Raw genomic sequence first — 19,199 nt, forward strand, 5'->3', positions numbered from 1 at the left:
AAGTTCATCTTGGGTGTCAGGGGATGCTGGCACGGCCTCTTCCCCCGAGGAAAACAAGTGCTGCTGTGTAGGGGGTGATGGGAGAGAAAGGGGAGAGAGACCCCACGCTCTAGCCGAACACACGGCCTGTGTGTGGGGAGCAGGGAACCAGGACCAGTGTAACTAGTGTTTAGGCTGGCTCTCAGTGGGGCCAAGTGACCCCAGAAAAGTCACATTTTGAGGAATATAGGGTGGCAGTATAGGATGGCAGATAAGGCCACAGGCTCTGGAGTCAAATGACATGGGCTCAAATCTGAGATGTGTGACCTTGGGTACGTTATTTAACCTCTCGGGGCCTTAGGAAACGGCAAGTGAGGATACTGCGAGTGCCTCCCTCGAGGAAGGGCCTCTTCACAGGGTCCCGGGCTTACAAAACACCCTCTGTGAGGCAAGGCGTGCTGAGCGCACAGCACGGCGCTCGGCGTGTCATCTCAGCGGTTCTCTCTCGGGGGAGCTGGAAGGTTCTCTAGAGCAGCCGGCTTTGTCTCTGGAAGCAGCCGCCGGCTTGGCCTCCTGGCATGAGCAGAAACGGGGCGCGAGCTCTGAGACCGGGCACAGCCAGACGACCGTCTTCCTGAAAGGACAGCAGCGGGAGGGACACAGGGCAGAGGAGATGAGAGGTTGCCTCCCCGCCCCGACCCCGGCCAGGCTAGAACCCCTCTGCCCACCGAACAGGCCCCAGTCACAGGCTGGAACCCCAAACCCAAGGGCTGGCCGTGGGACGAGGCTTCCTTGTCCATGCCAACCGGAGTTTCTCGGCGACGGAGCAGATGGCACTGGGGGCTTTGGAGCCTGTGGCCTGGGGGGCGGAGCTCTTCAGGCCCCCAAAGCCTGTGGCTCCGTGGAGCTCCACCCCCCAGGCCCAGGAACCTCTAGAGCAGTGGTTCTCAACCTGTGGGTCGCAACCCCTTTGGGGGTCCAATGACCCTTTCACAGGGGTCGCCTAAGACCATCGGAAAACAAAAAGATATTTACATTACGATTCATAACAGTAGCAAAATTACAGTTATAGAGGAGCAACGAAAATCATTTTATGGTTGGGGGTCACCCCAACATGAGGAGCTGTATTAAGGGGGCGCGGCATTAGGAAGGTCGCTGCTCTAGGGGGAGCGCCGGGTGTCCGGAGGGGCAGACTCGGCGTTGCCCGCTGCGTCCCCTGCGGGCTGGGTCGGAGCGGAAAGGGTTCCTGGTCCTGTCACTCACTTGTGGTTTGCTCCCTTGCACGTTCCTGGAAGGTGACATTGACACCGGTACTGACGCTGGCGCTATGGTAAGAATGCCGCAAACAGTCCATATGACACACGGAATATGTGCTAATCGACCATACACGAGGCTTCTGGTGAACACTAGGCTACGGGGGGCGACGTTTTTAGGGGGTCAGAAGATACACCAGGGTTTTCGCCTGCGTTGAGGTGGGCGTGGCGCCCCTGACCCCCCTGTTGGTCAAGGGCCAACGTGCACCTCTTTTAGCCTCAAGCGCGCAGCCCGGTCGGAGCAGAGCCGCCTTTCCGGCCCCCACGGGACAGGCGCGCGGACGGCGAGCTCAGGGGCCCACGGCCCCGTCCTGCCGTCCGCTGTCCTCGGCCCCATGTGGAGGGAGACCCAGAGGAGGCTCTGCGGTCGCTGTCGCTCCAGTCGAGGGCCGCGAACTGGTGCCGGCACCTCGCCCACATCCGGGGACCCCAGGCCGGGTCCGGTGACTCGAGGACCACGACCCTGTCGCCCTAAGGGCTACGTGACAGCTTCACAAATGAGGCCGAATTGGGCCGGCAGCCAAAGTACTAAAAAAAGGGAAAATATTTAGAGTCTGTGAACCCAGCGCAGACACACGGCTTTCCCTCAGGCCGCCGAGCTTCCCGTGACGGGGAGCCGGCTCGGACCCGCCGCCGGGGGCCTGGGGCGGGGCCAGCCTCGCCCCCGCCCCCATTCCGGGCTCCCATTGGCCGAGGGAGGAACAGGCGAGCCAATCCCGCAGAGCTGAACGCCCTCCTCTTGCATCACTTCCGCCTCCGGGCCAGGCCCCGCCCCGCTCTCCCGGCGTCGCTCGCGCGCTGGAGTCAAGATGGAGGAGTACGCTCGGGAGCCGTGGTGAGCGTGCCCGGCGCCCTCCCTGCGTCTGTCTGTCGGCCCTCGCTCGTCTCTGTCCGGGCTCCCGAGGTCGTGGGCGCGGGGGCGGGAAGCGGGGGCGGCGCGGGCTGCAGCGGCCCGTCGGCTTCCCCGCCCGGGCCGCTCGCCCCCGGCCCCCCGGTGACCTTGCGCTGGACGGTGAGAGGTGCCGGCTTGGGCTTGACGGGGCGAGCCTCGGACCAGCTCCCGCCCCGGGGCCCCGCCGACCCTGCGCGGGCTCAGCAGTCGCGCCCCCCGCCCGCCGCGGTGACCTTGGGCGCGTCCCTGCCCTGCGCGTGGCTCCGCTCCTGCGCGGAGGAGGGGAGGCCGGGCCCGAGGCTTCGTATCGCGATACGTGTCCGCCTCTCAGACGAGCGGAACGGAGGGGCCCGAGAAGCCCCCGGACGCGGGGGCCTCGCTTCGGCGCTTGGGGGTCTCCCGTGGAGGGGGCGAGGGGCAAACGCTGCCTGGAAGTGATGGCGATGGTAGCAGGTGTTCTCCGGAAAGCCGTGCCCGGGAAACGCGTTCATTCATTCGGAGCGTGCGTGCGAGGCCCGCGCTCAGCGTTTCGTGAGGTTCACGGGACAAAGGCGTGACTGAGTCGGGCGCACACGCCGATCAGTCCCAGGGCTCGGTTGCCGTGAGAGAGGCGTGTGGGGTCGTAAGGGGAAAGCCAGGTCGTTACTGGGGCTAGCCACCTGTTTTGCTGTGTTGGCGCTTTCAAGTTGTGCCCAGGACTTTAGGAGATTAGAAAGTGAGTGTAATTATTTTCCAGGTGGTTCACACCCTTTAAAAAAAAAATTTATCGGGGTAACTTGGTTAATGACGTTATATAAATTTCAGGTGTGCGTCTTTATAATACAGCACCTGTGTACTCTGTAGTGTGCGGGCCACCTGAAGTCTAGTCTCCACCTGCCACCTCCTACTTCACCCCCCTTCCCCTCTGGTGACCACCGTTCTGTTGTCTGTGTGAGTTTGGGGTTTTTGTTTGTTTGTCGTTTGTTCAGGGACTTTATATTATTATCTTGCCAGCTGTGGCCATGTTGCCTGCTTCGTGCCTCCCCTCAAGTGGGCATGTTTCAGCATCGCCCCGCTCTTTAAAATTGCCTTCTCCAGAGGTGATTGCCCCCCCTTCCCCGCTGGATGGAGCTCAGACATGCAGAGCCAGCACATTGTAGGCTGCTGGTATCAGTTACTGTTAGACGTGGTGCGGTGACACAGGCTGGCAGGAGAGTAAATTAGTTCACTTTTTTAAGTTACAGATGTTGCAGGAATAATGAGTTTTCATATCCTAAGTCATTAGGTGGCCTCTGCTTTCTCTTAGTGGGTGTGTTCGGAAGCGATACAGAAAGTTGTCTGGGTCGTTTTGTAGTCAAAACTGCTTTGATATTTTGGACTGCCCTGTTCGGTAAGAGCATTTTCTCGTCATCCAAGCTCAAATTATAAGTGTCTCCCCCCACCCGCACTCCCACCCCATAAGCAGTCTGAAATCTTTCAAAACTTGTGCCTTTGGTTCCTATTGTCAGGACCTGGCGTCCCTAATGCCTTTCTCGATAGCTTCCTAATTGCTCTCCTTATCTCCAGCCTCCTTTAATACATCACATGGACTCATTCATCCTAAAGGAGGGCTTGCCACATCCTACTTTGTATCATACGTTTCCTTTGCAAAAACCCTTAGTCTTGATGATATAGTGGAAAGAATTTGGGGGCTTTGCACTACTACATTTTGTATTTAAACCAGTTCCACTAGTTCTGCCTATATGACCTTGGGCAAGTTACTTAATCTCTGAGCCAGCACACAGGGATACTCTTTTGCAAAGTTAAATGACAAGGATTCTAGAGGAAAATCATGTAGCTTTCTTGAAAATCATGTTTTATTTGCCTTATAAGGCACCTAAAACATAGTTGATACTTAATAAAGCATGACTTTTAACCTTGTTGCAGTTAGTTACTGGTTCCCTGTGGCCTGTCTTTGCCTAGCCATGTGCATCCTGTTAGATTCTGGCTTCAGCCTTTCTTTCGTGTAGCCCATCACTTCCCTGGCAGGAACATTTTGGTTTCACAGGACTTTGTTCAGAAAATATTCCATCTTGCCTCTGTTGTGGACATTGTCTCGTGGAATACATGTTCTGGCTGCTTCCTGCTCTGAATTCTGTTCCTTACATTAATTTCAGCTCCAACTAATTATGAGATCATTTACGCTGGATCTTTGAAAGTTACCCACCACTCAGAGGGAACCACTAATTCATTCTCCTGTGTCTTTCCTCTCTACTTCCAATTAATGTTTCTATCATTTAAAAGAAATTTTCCTAATAATCCTCTTTAGTCTCCCAGTGCTGCTCCTCAAACGCATACAGTGAATTCAGGTCACCTGTGCTTGGGGTTAAACTATTGACTCTGATTCAGTAGGTCCTGGTTGGGGCCCAAGAGTCTGCGTGTCTGACAAGCTCACAGGTGCTGCTGGCTTTGACTCCAAAAGCAAGCCTGGGGGAGCAAGGGTCCAGAGCATCCTGCCAATCAGACCAGTGGAGTGTCTGCTGCCTGAGGCAGCCGTTCTGGGTGGCCCTGAGCTGTGTTACTTGCAAAGGATGTGGTGTTTAGCCTGCGCGGTTTTGCATCCCTGTCTGGCCAAGTCAGAAATTACTCATTATTCAAATCCTCCTGCAGCATCAGTACGCTCACAGGTTTACTTGAGCAGGTAGCTTGCCCATAGGCTCATTATAGCATTTGACCCTTGACACTAGATAAAAGAAAAGTCTTTTATTTATAGTGGGTTGAAAATGAGTTTATTCACAGACTTTCTTTAAAGCCAGATTTCTAGGCTACTAGTTCTGTTCTGATCAGATTACTCAGATTCTGGTGTGTTACGTAAGTGAGGGCGCTAAGTTTGGAAGCTTGGTTTACGGATTTACCCTCTAATTATTGGATATTCCAGTGTGTTCATTGGGTCTGCTACAAACTAAAGTTCTAAATGTTAACTTGGACTCAGTAAACCCAGAAAGAATTTCAAACTGAAAAATTTGTCTTCCTCTGCACTGATTGAATCTCCGTTCTTTGGATCTCAGCTTTAAATTGCACTGCAGCTGGAAAGGTTACCTCAGTCCCTAGGAGACTGGGTCAGCGTTCTTGATTATAACATAGTTCCCTGCACACTTGTTTGCTCAGTGCCCAACTTACACTGGATACGCTGTTACGTGTTGCTGACCTCTAGCTTAGGTGACTTGGGGCTGAATAGGTGTGGAGTGTTGGGTATCCTTCATCTTTGTCTGTGTTTTGGGGCTAAGTGTTTATTGGTGGCAGGGGACTCAGCATTGTCATCCGTTGCACCCCTTACTGTGTTAACAAAGGTTTTATGGTTCATGCATAGAAACACGGTCTTTTTTCTCTTGTTCTTAGCCCCTGGCGAATTGTGGATGACTGTGGAGGGGCCTTTACGATGGGCACCATAGGTGGTGGCATCTTTCAAGCAATCAAAGGTTTTCGCAATTCTCCAGTGGTAAGTGGGTGAATGGCCTTATTTTATTACCACGTGAAACCTAGGTTTGCTAATAATGTCACTGACAGCCCCATTAGTGGGTTGGAAATGTATTAAACTTCTAATGTAATTTTGGTTGCTTTTTTATAGGGAGTAAACCACAGACTACGAGGGAGCTTGACAGCTATTAAAACCAGGGCTCCGCAGTTGGGAGGTACGAACGCAGAAGTTCTCCATTTGTGCTCCAGGCTCTTTCTATTTATTTGAAGATGAAGCTCTGGTTTCTCCTTTTTTAGATTACACCAATTACTGTTTTTAGTTCAGTCTAACAGTTTGTTACAAATGAATATCTCTGTAGGTTCTTCTTGACTTATGGTTTATTCAGAGATTAACTTGAATTGTTGCTTCTGTTTTGAAAATCTTGTCTGTCCTCCACGCGCTCGGTGGTGTTCTGTTTTGTCATGTTTTCTGCTCTTATCCAAAAGAAAGACAGTGTGTTTAAGGCTCAGGTTTGTAAGAGCGAGGAGTGCTGGCCCCCGGGGTAACATACAGCTGAAGACGGTGGGATGTGAAGGCTGGGGTTTCACGGGAGAGACGCCGGGTGAGCTGGTCGGGCTCCTCTCCAGGGTTGGCTTTGGGACATTGGCCAGAGGTCAGCGCAGAACTGGGAAAGGTGACATGCATCGCCCTTTTTAAGCTTGGTTATTCAGAAGCTGGGAGAACAGAGGTTGATAAAAGAGTGTGGAGGTTATATTCACTTACACAAACGGCTTGGAGAGGCCACACAATACACGAAGAAGACTGAATACTTCGTCATTCTTTAGTGATTTTGTGCGGCAGGAGATACAGTATTATCTTTGTGGCGTTATTATTATTTTTTTTTAGAGGACAGTCCAGTAGCTCACAGCCACCATTTATTGAGTGTGTGTTGTGTGCTGAGCATTTTTTATTTAATCCTCACGGCAACTTCAGAGGTAAGTACTGTCACCCCCATTGTCCAGCTGAGGAAATGGAACTCTGAGAGTTAGAGTGATGGTATCTTTCTCCTTTTTTCCCCCCCTCTGTAATAATTGTACACCTTGGAAAGTAAGTAGTGGCTAATTTTCCTTTGTTTTGATGTTTACCATGTTGTTGAAGAATGGTAAGCAGTGGTAAAATCCGCACCGACCTGGGCCTCCCTTGCATGCAGGAGCCGTACAGATTTTCACAAGTTTTTGCATGGCTTTGAGAGCCTGCTTCCATCACGTAGGCATTTCCAGTAAATAAGCAGTCAGGTAACTGTCCCAGCCAAGACGAGCCTAAGGGGACATGAGGACTAAGTGGAATGCATCCTGAAACAGAGAAGGACATAAAAGCTAAGGAAATCCGAGTTGAGTATGGACCTCAGGTAGTAATGGTCGATATTCGGCCATTAATGGTGACAAATGCCCTGTGCTAACCTGAGATGTTAGGAACTGGGGAACTGGGTGTGCGACACGTGGGAGCCCTCTGTACTACCTTGACAACCTCTCTGTAATTCCAAGTTTATTTTAAAAAAAAAGCCGGGGTGAAATAAAGGGAGAGGATGTCAGGGTCTGAGTGACTCGGCATTATTTGTTTCAGATCCTTGGGGTCTACCTTTTTAAGGAAATGAGAAATCTTTATGGTGTCTTGAATTTTAAAAATACCGAGCTGGCCGAGTGGCTCTGTTGGTTAAGAGCTCACTCAAGAGTGCAAGCTCTGAGCAACAGGGTCGCTGGTTCCATTCCTGGCCTGAACTGAGCTGCTGCTGAGCTGCCAACAGGTGGCAGGATGGCTCAGCTAAAAAAAAATACTGGGATGACATTTTCAATTGAATACAGTGAGCACTTACTGAGCTCTTCCAATTAAGAACCAGGACAGGCAGCCTTATATTTTCATGGGGGAAAGATGGTTTACGTGTAGAAGACTGGAACACAAAGAAAAGCACAAAGAAATGGAATCATCTGTATGTCACCCACGATGCTGACAGTGAAAATCTTGGTGTCTTTCCAGACTTTGTATGTTCTTGTATGTGTGCGGGTGTTTGGTTTTTATTTTGCAAATTGTTACTGTGTCTAGGAAGAGTTTATTTTAAGAGCAAAGTAATCTGATCTAGGATTTAGTTCCATGCTTGAGGCATCAAGGGTAGAAAGCAGAGAGAAACGGTGGTTCCTACCCTCTTGATGCCCCGTAATTCTGCTTTATCAATCATGTGCCTTGTTGGCATGTGTGGGCTTACACCTGGAATGCATTCCAGAAAATCTGGGTCGCTTGTGTCCCCATTGGTGATTTTCGTAGAGTAGACTCCCAGTGACACTTCATGAAGAAAAAAACCCCGCAGAGGTGAGGCAGAGCGGCCAGAGCCGGAGAAGAAAGCCGGGGGCTTGGTTTTCCGCTCGTTCTGAAAGGGGGTCTGGATGTCCCTAGCCTGACTCTTCCAGGCCTGCTCCTTTCTTGGAGGCTTGGGGCTGTTGCTGATTTCCCAGCCGATATAAGACAACCCAAGCTGTGTTAAAAAAAAATAAGCGTCCTGACTTTTGTTCAGTGCTTATTTATTCAATTTGTGTTTGTGTGTATTTGTTATTGAAACATATTCTTTACTGTAACATTTTAAATGTAAGATGAAAAAATGAAATTGGGTGTTGTTTTGTTTTTAAATAACAGGTAGCTTTGCAGTGTGGGGCGGTCTGTTCTCCATGATCGACTGCAGCATGGTTCAGGTCAGAGGGAAGGAGGACCCCTGGAACTCCATCACGAGCGGGGCCTTGACGGGAGCCATCCTGGCGGCGAGAAGTAAGCGCTCGCCGCAGGCACGCGCGTGGGGGCCGGGCTGGGGGCGCCCTGCCATAACGGGGTGGCACCTGGGTGGCATGAGACCGTTGCTTAGTGTGGCATTGCACAAGTGTGTGGTGCTGTGGAAAAGAAGCAGGGGTTTGTTAGGGATGTTTGCGGACCAGAGCCAAGCTCTGTCACAGTGGTTAAGAGCACATTGCGGACTTGCTGTGCCCTCGCTTCCCCATCAGTGCTCTGGATTAATCACACCTCTGGGACGCAGAGCAACCCAGAATTCCTTTGGGCTCAGTGGTTTGGGCCAGGAGTTGGCAGACTTCCTGCAGAGGGCCAGGTAATACCTGTTTTAGGCTTTGTGGACTGTGAGGTCTTTATCACAGTGACTCAGCTCCTAGCGTGAAAGCAGCCATAGACAATACAGAAATGCACGAGCACAGCTTTTCCAATGAAACTTTATTTACATAAACGGGCAGTGAGCTAGATTCGAGCTGTGGCCCATTGCTCGTTGACTCCTGGTCCTGCCAGTGAGAGCGGGTTTGGGGCTGGGGCAGCATGTAGCTATGTGGACGGCTCTTTGCTATAGCTTCCATAAACTCGATTTCCACCAAAGTGATCTCTCTGTTATTCACGTACTCAGATGGACCAGTGGCCATGGTTGGGTCAGCCGCAATGGGTGGCATTCTTCTAGCTTTAATCGAAGGAGCTGGTATCTTGTTGACAAGATTTGCCTCTGCACAGTTTCCCAATGGTGAGTCTTTTCTGCTTAATACCATTGCTCAGACAGTTCGGGATGGTTTCCTGGTGTTTGAAGGAAATGCATTTTGTCTGCTAAAACATGCGAGTGATTTTATGTTATGTATTAATGTGCTGTGGGTCATGAGGACTGTGATGATGGGCTCTGATTCTATTTGAAAAGCCGGACGGGATGCAGTTACTGAATTTACCCACTGGAGCTAAAGTGCTTTGGTCGGTAAGTTGCTCGTGGTCGTCTTCCCTTAGTTCTCAGGTTTTATCAGCGCCCATGTGCTCATTCTCGGAAATCGCGCGTCATTCCAGAGGTGCTTGAAGAGAGATCCTTGCAGATGTGTAACGAGAATGGTGGTCGGTCGGCACGTTCTCACTGGACACGAGTGTGCCAGCCACTGCCCCAGGCGCTGGCATGTCGTGGAGAATGAGGGCTTGTGGTGGGGACGCCGGCCAGCCGTGGACAGACAGATGAGACCCAGATGCCGGCCAGCCGTGGGCAGATAGATGAGACCCAGTGTGCTGCTCGCTCTGAAGAAAGGGACTCACTTCAGGGTCCTCGGGGACCCTGTTTGTGAGAAGCGATATAATCTGGGTAGTTGTCCTCCCACAGCCGGGGAGGGTAGTGTGGGTGAGTGACCCCTGTGCCGCACGCCAGCCCTGCTGGGCCTTGTGACCCAGAAAGCCCAGTTGCCTAAATGCGCCCTTTCTCCCGGCTGCCAGCTCGCTCCCGTTCAGGCTCCGCCCTTGACGGTGGAAGGAAGGAGAAGATACCGAGGGTTTAGCAGGGCAGTGACGGCTTGCCCTGGCCCCGGGGAGCGGGGTGAGCAGAGCAGGGTGAGGACAGGCTGTGGCGCCGGCCGGCTTCTTCCCCGCGTGCCCGGTGAGCGCTGCAGTGCCGGCCGGCTTCTTCCCCGCGTGCCCGGTGAGCGCTGCAGTGCCGGCCGGCTTCTTCCCCGCGTGCCCGGTGAGCGCTGCAGTGCCGACCGGCACTGTTTCAAACGCACTTCTCTCCAGAGGCCAGGGGGCGACCCTGTGACCCGGGCCCTCGCACCTTAGGTTTCTGGTTTTCAGTCACTAGTCTGAGTTAATTCTCTGTTAGGATGATCACTTTCTAACTTGTTTGTGCCACTTCAGTGTAAAAGACTTCACATAAAACATCAGAAAAGATCCATATTTTCACAAATTCAGGAGTTGATGTGACGAAAACTTAGCTGTGTTGTCTTACAGAAATTAGCCTCCGTTGCCTTGGGCTTTTTTCCTCAGAGGGAATCTCCAAAAAAACAACAACTGCATTTTATTTTGACAGGAACTGTGTAGGGGAGGGTCTTTGAAAAGTTAATCATTTTCCCAATTAACTTACATGAAAAAGTCCTTAAAACTCTGGGAAAAACTAGATAACACTATATCTGAATGGTAACAGTGGTTCAGCTTCGTTTCTGTTTTTCACCCTGTGTCTCCTCAAGTGTTCGATAGCAAACAGGTGCTGCCTTGTAGTGAGAGTGTGTGTGTCAGTGGGGCGAAGTGTTGGGAGCCCAGAACTTTCCCCTGCAGAAAAGAGTGTTACTTGCAGAGAAGTCTTTTTTTTTTTTTTTTTAAGCTCCACATTTTTTCTTAGTCTATAGGCCCTCCTGTTCGCGAAGCAAATTCCACAAGACTATGCAAACTAGGGGCATCTTCCCACTTCAGAGCTCATTTCCTGCTTGGTTGGTTGTAGAAATTGGATTGCCCAGTTCTCTTAAAACATGACTAAGGTACTTAAACTCTGTGGAAACAATGTTAAAGAACTACTGAAAAGCATATCAAGAGGTGAGAGACCCTTCCAGGCTTGATGTGGCAGCTGGTTGCAGCAGTTGCCGTAAAGGCTTGACTCCTGCTTCTTGCTGTCATTGATCCGTCTGACCTTCTGTCCAGCAACTGAGAGCTGTTTGCCCTGGAGCCTAAGGGGAGCCCGTTTGTCGTGTGTCGCACCGTCATGGGAATTAGGCCTACAGAGAAATCGAGGTTGCCGACGCCTCTTGTGTGCTCCACGCTTGTCGAGCTGATTGACTTACTCTCTGCAGAAACTTATTCTTCTCAATTATAAACATCAGGTGGTGTCTAAGTTCTTCTCTCTCTCCATCACAGGTCCTCAGTTTGCTGAAGACCCCTCGCAGTTGCCTTCCGCCCAGCTCCCGCCCTCGCCGTTTGGAGACTACCGACAGTATCAGTAGGGACTTTTGGGACGGGACGAGCTGTAGTTCCAGAGGGATCTCAGAGCCGCACATGGCGCTCAGCTTCTAAACCACCGGCGGCACAGCTACGGCCGAAGAGGCTACGAAGAGACATTTAGCACTTTTTCTATTTAAAGGAACGTGGGGGGTGTTAAACGGTGATCACACACGTGGATGGCATATGTCATTAAGGTAAATGTCTGGCATCTTCAAAAGAAAACACACTCAGTGCTCAGAAGATGAAGGACCGAAGGGCGGGCAGCAGCGAGACATGCCGTCAGCTCCTTGGGGGCTTCTCCGCCTGGGTTTGTGTGTGCTGTTAGTCAAACAATAAAAACTCCTGGAACTTGCTCCCTCTTTTACGATAAGTTGTAGAGTTGTACTTTCCACCCTGCAGTACTCCAGGGAGTGCAGAGTACGCTGGCAAGCGCATGTTTTGTGCTCAGGCCCTCGCCCCACTTGAGGTGGATTGTGTGCGGTCAGCATGCGTCCTTCCACAGAGACACTGGAGTGAAGGCTGAGGGGAGATACTTCCCTTTACGTGGAAAGGAAAACACGCTTGGTTTTCAGGACGTGAGAAAGAAAACTCGCTCTACCTTCGAAGCTACTGAAACGCCGCAAAACCGTTTCCTCTCACCGTGGCCGGCTCTGCGTGAGGACGCCTCACCGCTGGCTGGTGGCACGGGGAGTGTGCTCTTGAGTGTCCCTCGACAATAAAATCCATGCTGTTTTAACGTGTTCAAGTCCATGAGCCGATCTGCATAACGGGTGTGTTTGGGGTCTGGTTGGGCCTGGAGATGGGTCAGCACTTCAGAGTGGGCCGTTTTCCTGATTGACCCAAAAGTGACATGTGTCCCTGGTGAAGGCACCTTGCCGCCAGCCTGCTTTGCCCACCCCTGTGGGGTGGAGCGCACAACCGCTGGGTGCGGTCGGCGCGGCAGTCTTGGGCCGGACGCGCTACCCAGGAAGCGTTTAATTCCTAATGTGCTTTGGTCCTTCGTGTGTGTGGTCAAGCATGTCATGTTTATCACTTTAACCAGTGGTAAGGGTACAATTCCGTGGGTTTAGGTAGCCCCAATGTTGTGTAACTGTCGCCGTTGTGTGTGCCCGAAACTCGCAGACCAACATAAACTGCACCCGTTGTTCACAGCTTCCGTTCTCCCCCTCGGCCCCTGGTAACCACAGCTCTGCTTTCTGTCTGAATTTGCCTGCAAGGTACCTGGAATAAGTGGGATCATACAGTATTTGTCCTCGAGTCTGATTTCATTTAGCATCGTGTTTTAAGATCCTTTCAAGTTGTCACATGTACCTAAAGTGTATTCCTTTTGGTGGCTGACTAATCTTCCATCGTGTGATGATCCCACATTTATCCATTCGGCTGTGGTGGACGTCTGGGTTGCCTCCTTCACCTTCTGACTTGTGAGTATGCTGTTGTGAACCCTGCTTTCAGCTCTGTGGGTTTCGACCAGGAGAGTTCCTGGGGTGTCTGGTAGTTGTGTTAACTTTCTGAGGAAGCGCCAGGCTCGCCCACGGGTCCCACCTCCCCACAGCCTCACCTACACTTGTTTTCCTCTGGAAAAGTACAGCCTCCGGGGAGGTGTGACTACCTCCTGTGGGTGTGGTTTGCATTCTAAGGACCAGCGGTGCTGTGCTTATTGGCATTTGAATACCTTGGAGAATTGTTTTTAAGGCTGTGGCTCTTTAACTTTCTGTCATAATGACAGGAGACGTGTACGGGGCAATTCCAAGCCAGCAGCAGGCATTACAGACAAGTTTCCGTGTCTTAGGGTGTCCTAAATGCCTCCTCTAAAGTGGCACACCAGCTTGGGAAGTAAACTCCTTTCTTAGGAATTGTGACTGTGGGGGTTGGGCATATGTGATACTGTATGTTTTTGCCATTCTATTTAACTGGCGCCTTCAGTGGAGCATATGTGAAGCAATCCTTGGTTACAGATGAATTTTCTGGAATTAGGGGTGGAAGAGAAGCAGCTTGAAAAAGCAGGAAAAAGCCAGTTCTCCCTGAAGAACTTGAGGTTTTGTCTGCTGTGCGCAGGACGCCAGGTGGAATGCAGAGCCGGTGTCCCCCCAGGCTCCATGCCCCTCCCGCAGGGGGCTGCCCTGCCCTGCGGGGGTGAGAGGCTCTTGCCTTGAAGGCAGTGGTTAAGACTTCCCCACACGTCCTGTCTGAAGGTGGGGCCAGAGGAAGAAAGGGGGAAACAGCTGCTTCCCAAGCACGTCTGTGGTGTCCCACACAGGCGTCTTGCCACCACCACCCCTACCCCGAGCTGCTTCACTCATGCCCTTTCCTCTGCCCCCCTTTATTCTGAGGGCTCATCCTAAGACCTGGGTCAAGGGCCTCCGCAGCTTGGCCAGGCCGGGTCCCCCTGTCCTATCACACCCAGCACAGCAGGAAGGGATCGTCAGGGGTTGGCTTTGTTTCTGTTTTTCTCTCTCCCTTTTCTCCCCAACATTTTTTCCAATGAAAAATTTCAACCTATAAAGTTGAGTTTTACAGTGAGCGCACACCTAGATTCCACAAGTTCAGCAAATAATAGAAAACCAGATGGTTTAGGCTCTAATAAATGTCCTCTTAGAATACTTTAAAACATTTAAAAACATTCTAAAACTAATTTTGGTATGCTAGAGTAGAGCCCAGAATAAAAGTTATTACCAAAGCAAATAACTGGGGAAACAAGCCAACAGGAAGGAGGTTTTCCCTCCGTCTCCCCCGAAACAATGGGTTTTCCCTCGGTTTCAGGGTTGAAATGCCCATCAGCAAGGTCCCACCTGCTCCCCCTTTTTGCTTAGCACGGGGCCCTATGGTCAGATGATCGTGCCGCGGTTTCTGAGTGAGGCTTGGGAGACGGGGCTACAGCGACCCCTGCTGTTCGCACGTGAGATGCCTGCGGGGTGACAGCGTGGTCTCAGCGCCACCCTGTGGTCTGTTTTAGCTAAAACACCGTCTCCCTACGTTCAGCCTGGCGTCCCGCGTGCAGCCTGATCCTGAACAACTTCCGGAGCGCAGCCGCGCCCCTGGGTCCCCGGTGTCCCGGCAGCAGCAGAGCCGAGAGGCGACAGCCGCGCAGCCACTCTGAATAATGAATGAATTACAGGCAGGTGCACGCGCCGCATCTAGAAGTGAGGCTTTTCCAAGAAACGCATTAGGTTTTTCAGGCGCAAAAACGGAGTTACACCCCTGAGCCGTCCACACGGCTGGGAACCAAACATCCGTCTATAGTTGGAGCCTCGTGTGCGCAGCGACCTGGCTGGTCGCCCCTCCCACCGGCGTGAACTGGGACCCTGAACTTGGTGCCAGCACTGCCGTGCGTTTCTTTGTACTTTTAGTTCATGAGGATTTGAGAGAATTGGGGTTTCACGTAAAGTTGCAGAAGGACTTTGTACCCCTCGCCCAGCTCCCCCATGCTAGCATCTTAGGACTGGGAAACAATGACCAGACCGAGGCTTCGATCCGTTCTCTGAACCGCAGACCGAATCTCAGACGTGATTTTGGTAATGCCCGTTTTCTGTTCATGACGTAATACATGGTCCCAGACTCCGTTAGTTGTCACGCCTCCTTATTCTCCTCCAGTCGTGACAACTTCTCAGCCTTTCCTTGTTTGTGATCTTGGTACTTTTGAAGAGCAGTGATGTGTTACTTTGAAGAAACCCTCCGTTTGGGTTTGATGTTCCCTCAAAGTTCTGCATTATTGTAGAGGGAAACACAGATACCCCCTCTGCGTCGGTCAGGGTAGGCAGTGTCTGTCCTGGTGATGCTGGCCTTGGTCACTTAAAGGTGATGTCTGTTGGTGTCCTCCACTGTTGTTACTAGTTTACCCTTTTTAAATTAATATGAGGGGGGGGGGTGCTTTGGAACTATGCAGATAATCACATTTGTTTTCAGATTTGTGCCCCCAGCTTGTGCAGGAGGTGTCCTAATGGTGACTTTCAGTTTTCTCAGTCCTCCTGCATGTGGTCGTTAGAATGTGCTGCGAGGAAAAGCTGCCTGTAAGCGCTGTGGCCCGTCGTTCACTCGCTGTGTTAGCACAGACTCGCGGGCATGTTTCCCAGGAGGCCTGCCGTCCAGGACTGACGTTGCTTCCTCCGGCTTGGCCCCCACACCCTTCAGCGCTGCACTTTGCTCCCAGCACTTCATTCTTCCCAGACTGCCAGAGGCTACAGCCCCCATCCGTGTGCCCCCCCACCTTCTCCCCCGGACCCACCGACTGTGGCATTGGTGTCCGGAAACCCAGACCTGGGCGCTAGGTGTGTTTGTTGCTACGGCTGCGGTGCCTTTCACTGATGAAACAATGAGATAGATGCCTGTAGCTCCAACCCAGGCACACACTGCACACCTCTTTCTGTGCCGCATGGAAATGAAGCAAACCCCGCGGCCCCTCCAGCGGCAGCCGGCAGCCAGCACCACAGGGTTCAGGGTTCGTTCTAGCCACCTCTCTCCTGTGTGACAGCTAGAAACCTGACTCGTTGTCTGCGAGCATTTGCTTATTTGTTCCATCCTCGTTACAGGTAAGGCACCTGCAGAACTGCTAAATCGTGCCTAGCTCTGTGAGAAGCACATGTGCCAACTGCAGGACAGTGGGACCGCGTCAGTCAGTGTTCCCTCAAAGCATTTCCCGAGGCTGTTTGGGTCCGTGGCTGTCTTCATCAGTGTGGTTACGTGATTCGTGGGTGAGACACGTACAGTCGCTGGCTGCGTTCCATCTTTCTACATCACAGCCGATTTTTAAATTTACATTCACTGCAGTTCACTCTGGGCCTGTGTGGATTTTGACACCACGGCTTGACACGGGACAGTCACGTCACTCGTGGCATTTCTCATGCTGCCCCTTCGTGGTCAACCCTTCCCTCCGTTCCCTCTGACCCTGGCAACTACTAATATATTTTTTCTGTCTGTGGTTTTATCTTTTCAAGAGTGTCCCATAAGTGGGATCCCAGAGCGTGGAGGCAGGGGCCTGGTTTCTGTCGTTCACCAAAGTGCCCCTAAGAGTCCCCTGTGATGTGAGTGAATAGTTTGTCCCTTCTCATTGCCCAGTGCTGTCCCACTGCACACCGTCCGGTCGGTCAGCAGCTGGAGGACATAGGGGTTGTTGCCATTTTTTGGAGATATGAATAAAACTGCTACAATCATTCGCTTGCTGATTTTTGTGTGGACATGTTTTCATTTCTCCTGGTGAATACCTAGGATTGCTGAGTCATGAGGACAGCATACACTGAGCGATTCTTGTAGGTGCGCGGTGGTATCTTGGAGTTTTAATTCGCATTTCTCTCACGACCAGTGATGCTGAGCACCTCTACACGTTTACTTGACATCTTTATATGTTTTGGATAAAGTGTTTGCTCAAACCTTTCACCTACTTTTTTTCCCTTTTGTTTGGTTTTGAGAGTTCTTTATATATGTGGATACAAGTCCTTTGTCAGACACGTGATTTGCAAGTATTTTTTGCACCTTTGTCAAAAATTAGTTGTGTGGGTCCGGGTTCTCCGTTCTGTCCTGCAGATCCGTGGGTCTGCCTGCTCCTCGTTGGCGTCACACTGTAGCTTCACAGTAACTTCAGAACCAGGTGGTGTGGGTCCTCCAGCCTCTGTCCATCTCTCTCACTGCTGTTTCGGCTGCTCGGGTTCCTTGCCTGTCTCTGTCCCCATACATTTTACAATGAGCTTGTTGATGTCCCCAAAAAGCCTGCTGGGACTTGCATTGGGCTTGAGTTTCATCATTTTTAGCATACGGATCCTGCATATAACACTTTGTTAGATTTAAACCTAGGTGTTTCTTTTTGGAGAGTGCTATTTTAATGGTATTGTTTTCAAGTGTTATTGTTTATTACTGTAAGTAGAAATGCAGTTGACTGTTGCACGCTGACCTTGTACCCTGTGACCTTGATGAACTTAGTTCCAGGAGCTGTTTTGTAGATTCTTTAATGAGGTTTCCTCGTAAACACCCGTTGTCTGGGATGGACACGGCTTTCTTTCTCTCTAGGCCAAGCGACTGCCCTTTCTTTTTCTTGCCTTGGCGCCCTGCACTTCAGACCGATGCTGAGCAGTGAGATGCGAGGCCATCCTTGCCTTGGCCCCTTGGCCCCACTTCTTCCCCCTTGTCTGGAAGGGACAGTATTCATTCTTCACCGTTAAGGATAACGTCATCAGTAGAATTTTTGTAGATTCTCTTTATAAGACTGAGGCAGTTCCTTTCTCTTCCTGCTTTGCTGAGTGTTTGTTTGTTTGGGTCATGAATGGATTTTGTCAAATCCTTTTTGCTGTGTCTGAGATTAGCACATGGTTTTCCTTCTTTAATCTGTTAATGTGGTGAATTACCTTGATTCATTTTCAAGTGTTGAACCAGGCTTGTCCTCCAAGGATAAACCCCTCTAAGTCATGATGTGTTGTCCTTTTTATATATTTCTGGATTTGATCATATTTGGTGATGATTTTTGCCTCCGTGGTCATGAGGAATGTTGGCCTGCAGGTTTCTCGTGATGTCTTTGTTTGATTTTGCCATTAGAGCAATGGTGACCTTAAAATGAGTTGAGTGTTTCTACCTCTTCTATTTTCTGGAAGAGGTTGTGTCAAATTGGTATTATTTCTTACTGAAATGTCTGATAGGGTTCATTTGGGCCTAGAGTTTTCTTTGTTGGAAGGCTTTTTAACTACAGATTCAGTTTCTTTGATAGATACAGTTGGCCCCTGTGTCTGTGGCTTTCACACCAGAATTCAACCGGCACCGGCAGCATCTTGAAAATACAGGAAGTCCTCATTTAATGTTGTCCATGAATTCCTGGAAACTGATTTTAAGTGAAACAACATAACGAAACCAATTTTACCCCAGGCAAGTTGATGTAAATGAGTTAAGTTCCTATGGTGGTGTAGTTCTGGTCACAAAAACATCGCCAAACTTCTAAATAAAGACCCAAAACACTTTTACCTTTATTCTAAAACTTGAGACGGAAAAGCCTCCAGGGGTCAGCAAACTGCAGCTGGCGAGTCGCAGCCTTTGAAGTAAAATTGAAAATGAAAATAAAAATGTCATAGTTTTATTTATACAATTTTTAAAGGATATTAGTCACATAATGGTGATTATGTAAAAATATATTTATGGCTCTCGAATAATCTTTACATTGTTGTGAGGGACTGGATTGGCTCTTCCAGGGGCAAACTTTTGAGACGAAATGTACCCAAAGAGCCGCAAGTGGCTCGTGAGCCACAGTTTGCCGACCCCTGCTCTAGACAGTGAACATGGTTCCAAAGGGAGACACCAGTTGTCTTCCAGGGGTGTCAGCTGCAGTTTTCAGCCTTGGCACTGCTGCTGCTCGGGGCTGCGTAATTCTCAGTTGTGGGCCCGGCAGGGGAAGATCTTCAGAGGTTCCCCCTTTTTTTGCTGGCTCTTCCTTTTTGGTCTCATTCCATCTTTCTGTGATAATTTTCCTTCTTGAAGTAATTCCTTTAGAATGCCTTTTGTGGGCGTCTGTTGGTGGTAAATGCTCAATTTTTGTTACCTAAAAATCTGTTTTGCTCTCATCCTTGAATAATAGTTTAGCTGAATATACAGTGCTAAGCTGATGTTTTCTTCCCCATTGTTTTGAAGATATTTTCTGGCTTTGTTGCTAATGAGAGGTCGGCTGTTGGTCCAGTTTCTACCTGTCATTCTTTCGTAAGTAATCTGTTTTATTTCTTTGGCTATGTTTTCCTCAATTTAACTAAAACATGTCCATATTTAGGTTTATTTTAATTTTAATTTTTTTTGCTTGGAATTTGTTGTTACTTTTAAATCTATAGAACCATGCTTTGCATCAGTTCTGGAAGATTTCCAGCCATTATTT

The 19,199-nt window shown here is 50.3% G+C and overlaps 1 protein-coding gene across 1 annotated transcript; it reads left to right on the forward strand.

The window, feature by feature from the left end:
• The first annotated feature begins 2,029 nt into the window (after window positions 1–2,029).
• Window positions 2,030–12,106, forward strand: TIMM17A (translocase of inner mitochondrial membrane 17A). The gene is made up of 6 exons (XM_019638067.1): window positions 2,030–2,127; window positions 5,542–5,641; window positions 5,771–5,834; window positions 8,285–8,413; window positions 9,048–9,158; window positions 11,282–12,106. The coding sequence occupies exons 1-6, from the start codon at window positions 2,102–2,104 to the stop codon at window positions 11,365–11,367; spliced, it is 516 nt and encodes a 171-aa protein (XP_019493612.1). The 5' UTR covers window positions 2,030–2,101; the 3' UTR covers window positions 11,368–12,106.
• Window positions 12,107–19,199: the final 7,093 nt, after the last annotated feature.

Source organism: Hipposideros armiger, unplaced genomic scaffold, assembly GCF_001890085.2.
Source record: "Hipposideros armiger isolate ML-2016 unplaced genomic scaffold, ASM189008v1 scaffold_37, whole genome shotgun sequence".
Classification (NCBI taxonomy): Eukaryota; Metazoa; Chordata; class Mammalia; order Chiroptera; family Hipposideridae; genus Hipposideros; species Hipposideros armiger.

What these genes read in the sequence shown, in the direction of transcription:
- TIMM17A (XM_019638067.1), top strand. Translation starts at nt 2,102, where the DNA reads ATGGAGGAGTACGCTCGGGAGCCGTG. An exon ending in GTTTTCGCAATTCTCCAGTG is followed by an intron (nt 5,642 to 5,770) that starts GTAAGTGGGTGA and finishes GCTTTTTTATAG; the next exon opens with GGAGTAAACCACAGACTACG. An exon ending in AGCCATCCTGGCGGCGAGAA is followed by an intron (nt 8,414 to 9,047) that starts GTAAGCGCTCGC and finishes TCACGTACTCAG; the next exon opens with ATGGACCAGTGGCCATGGTT.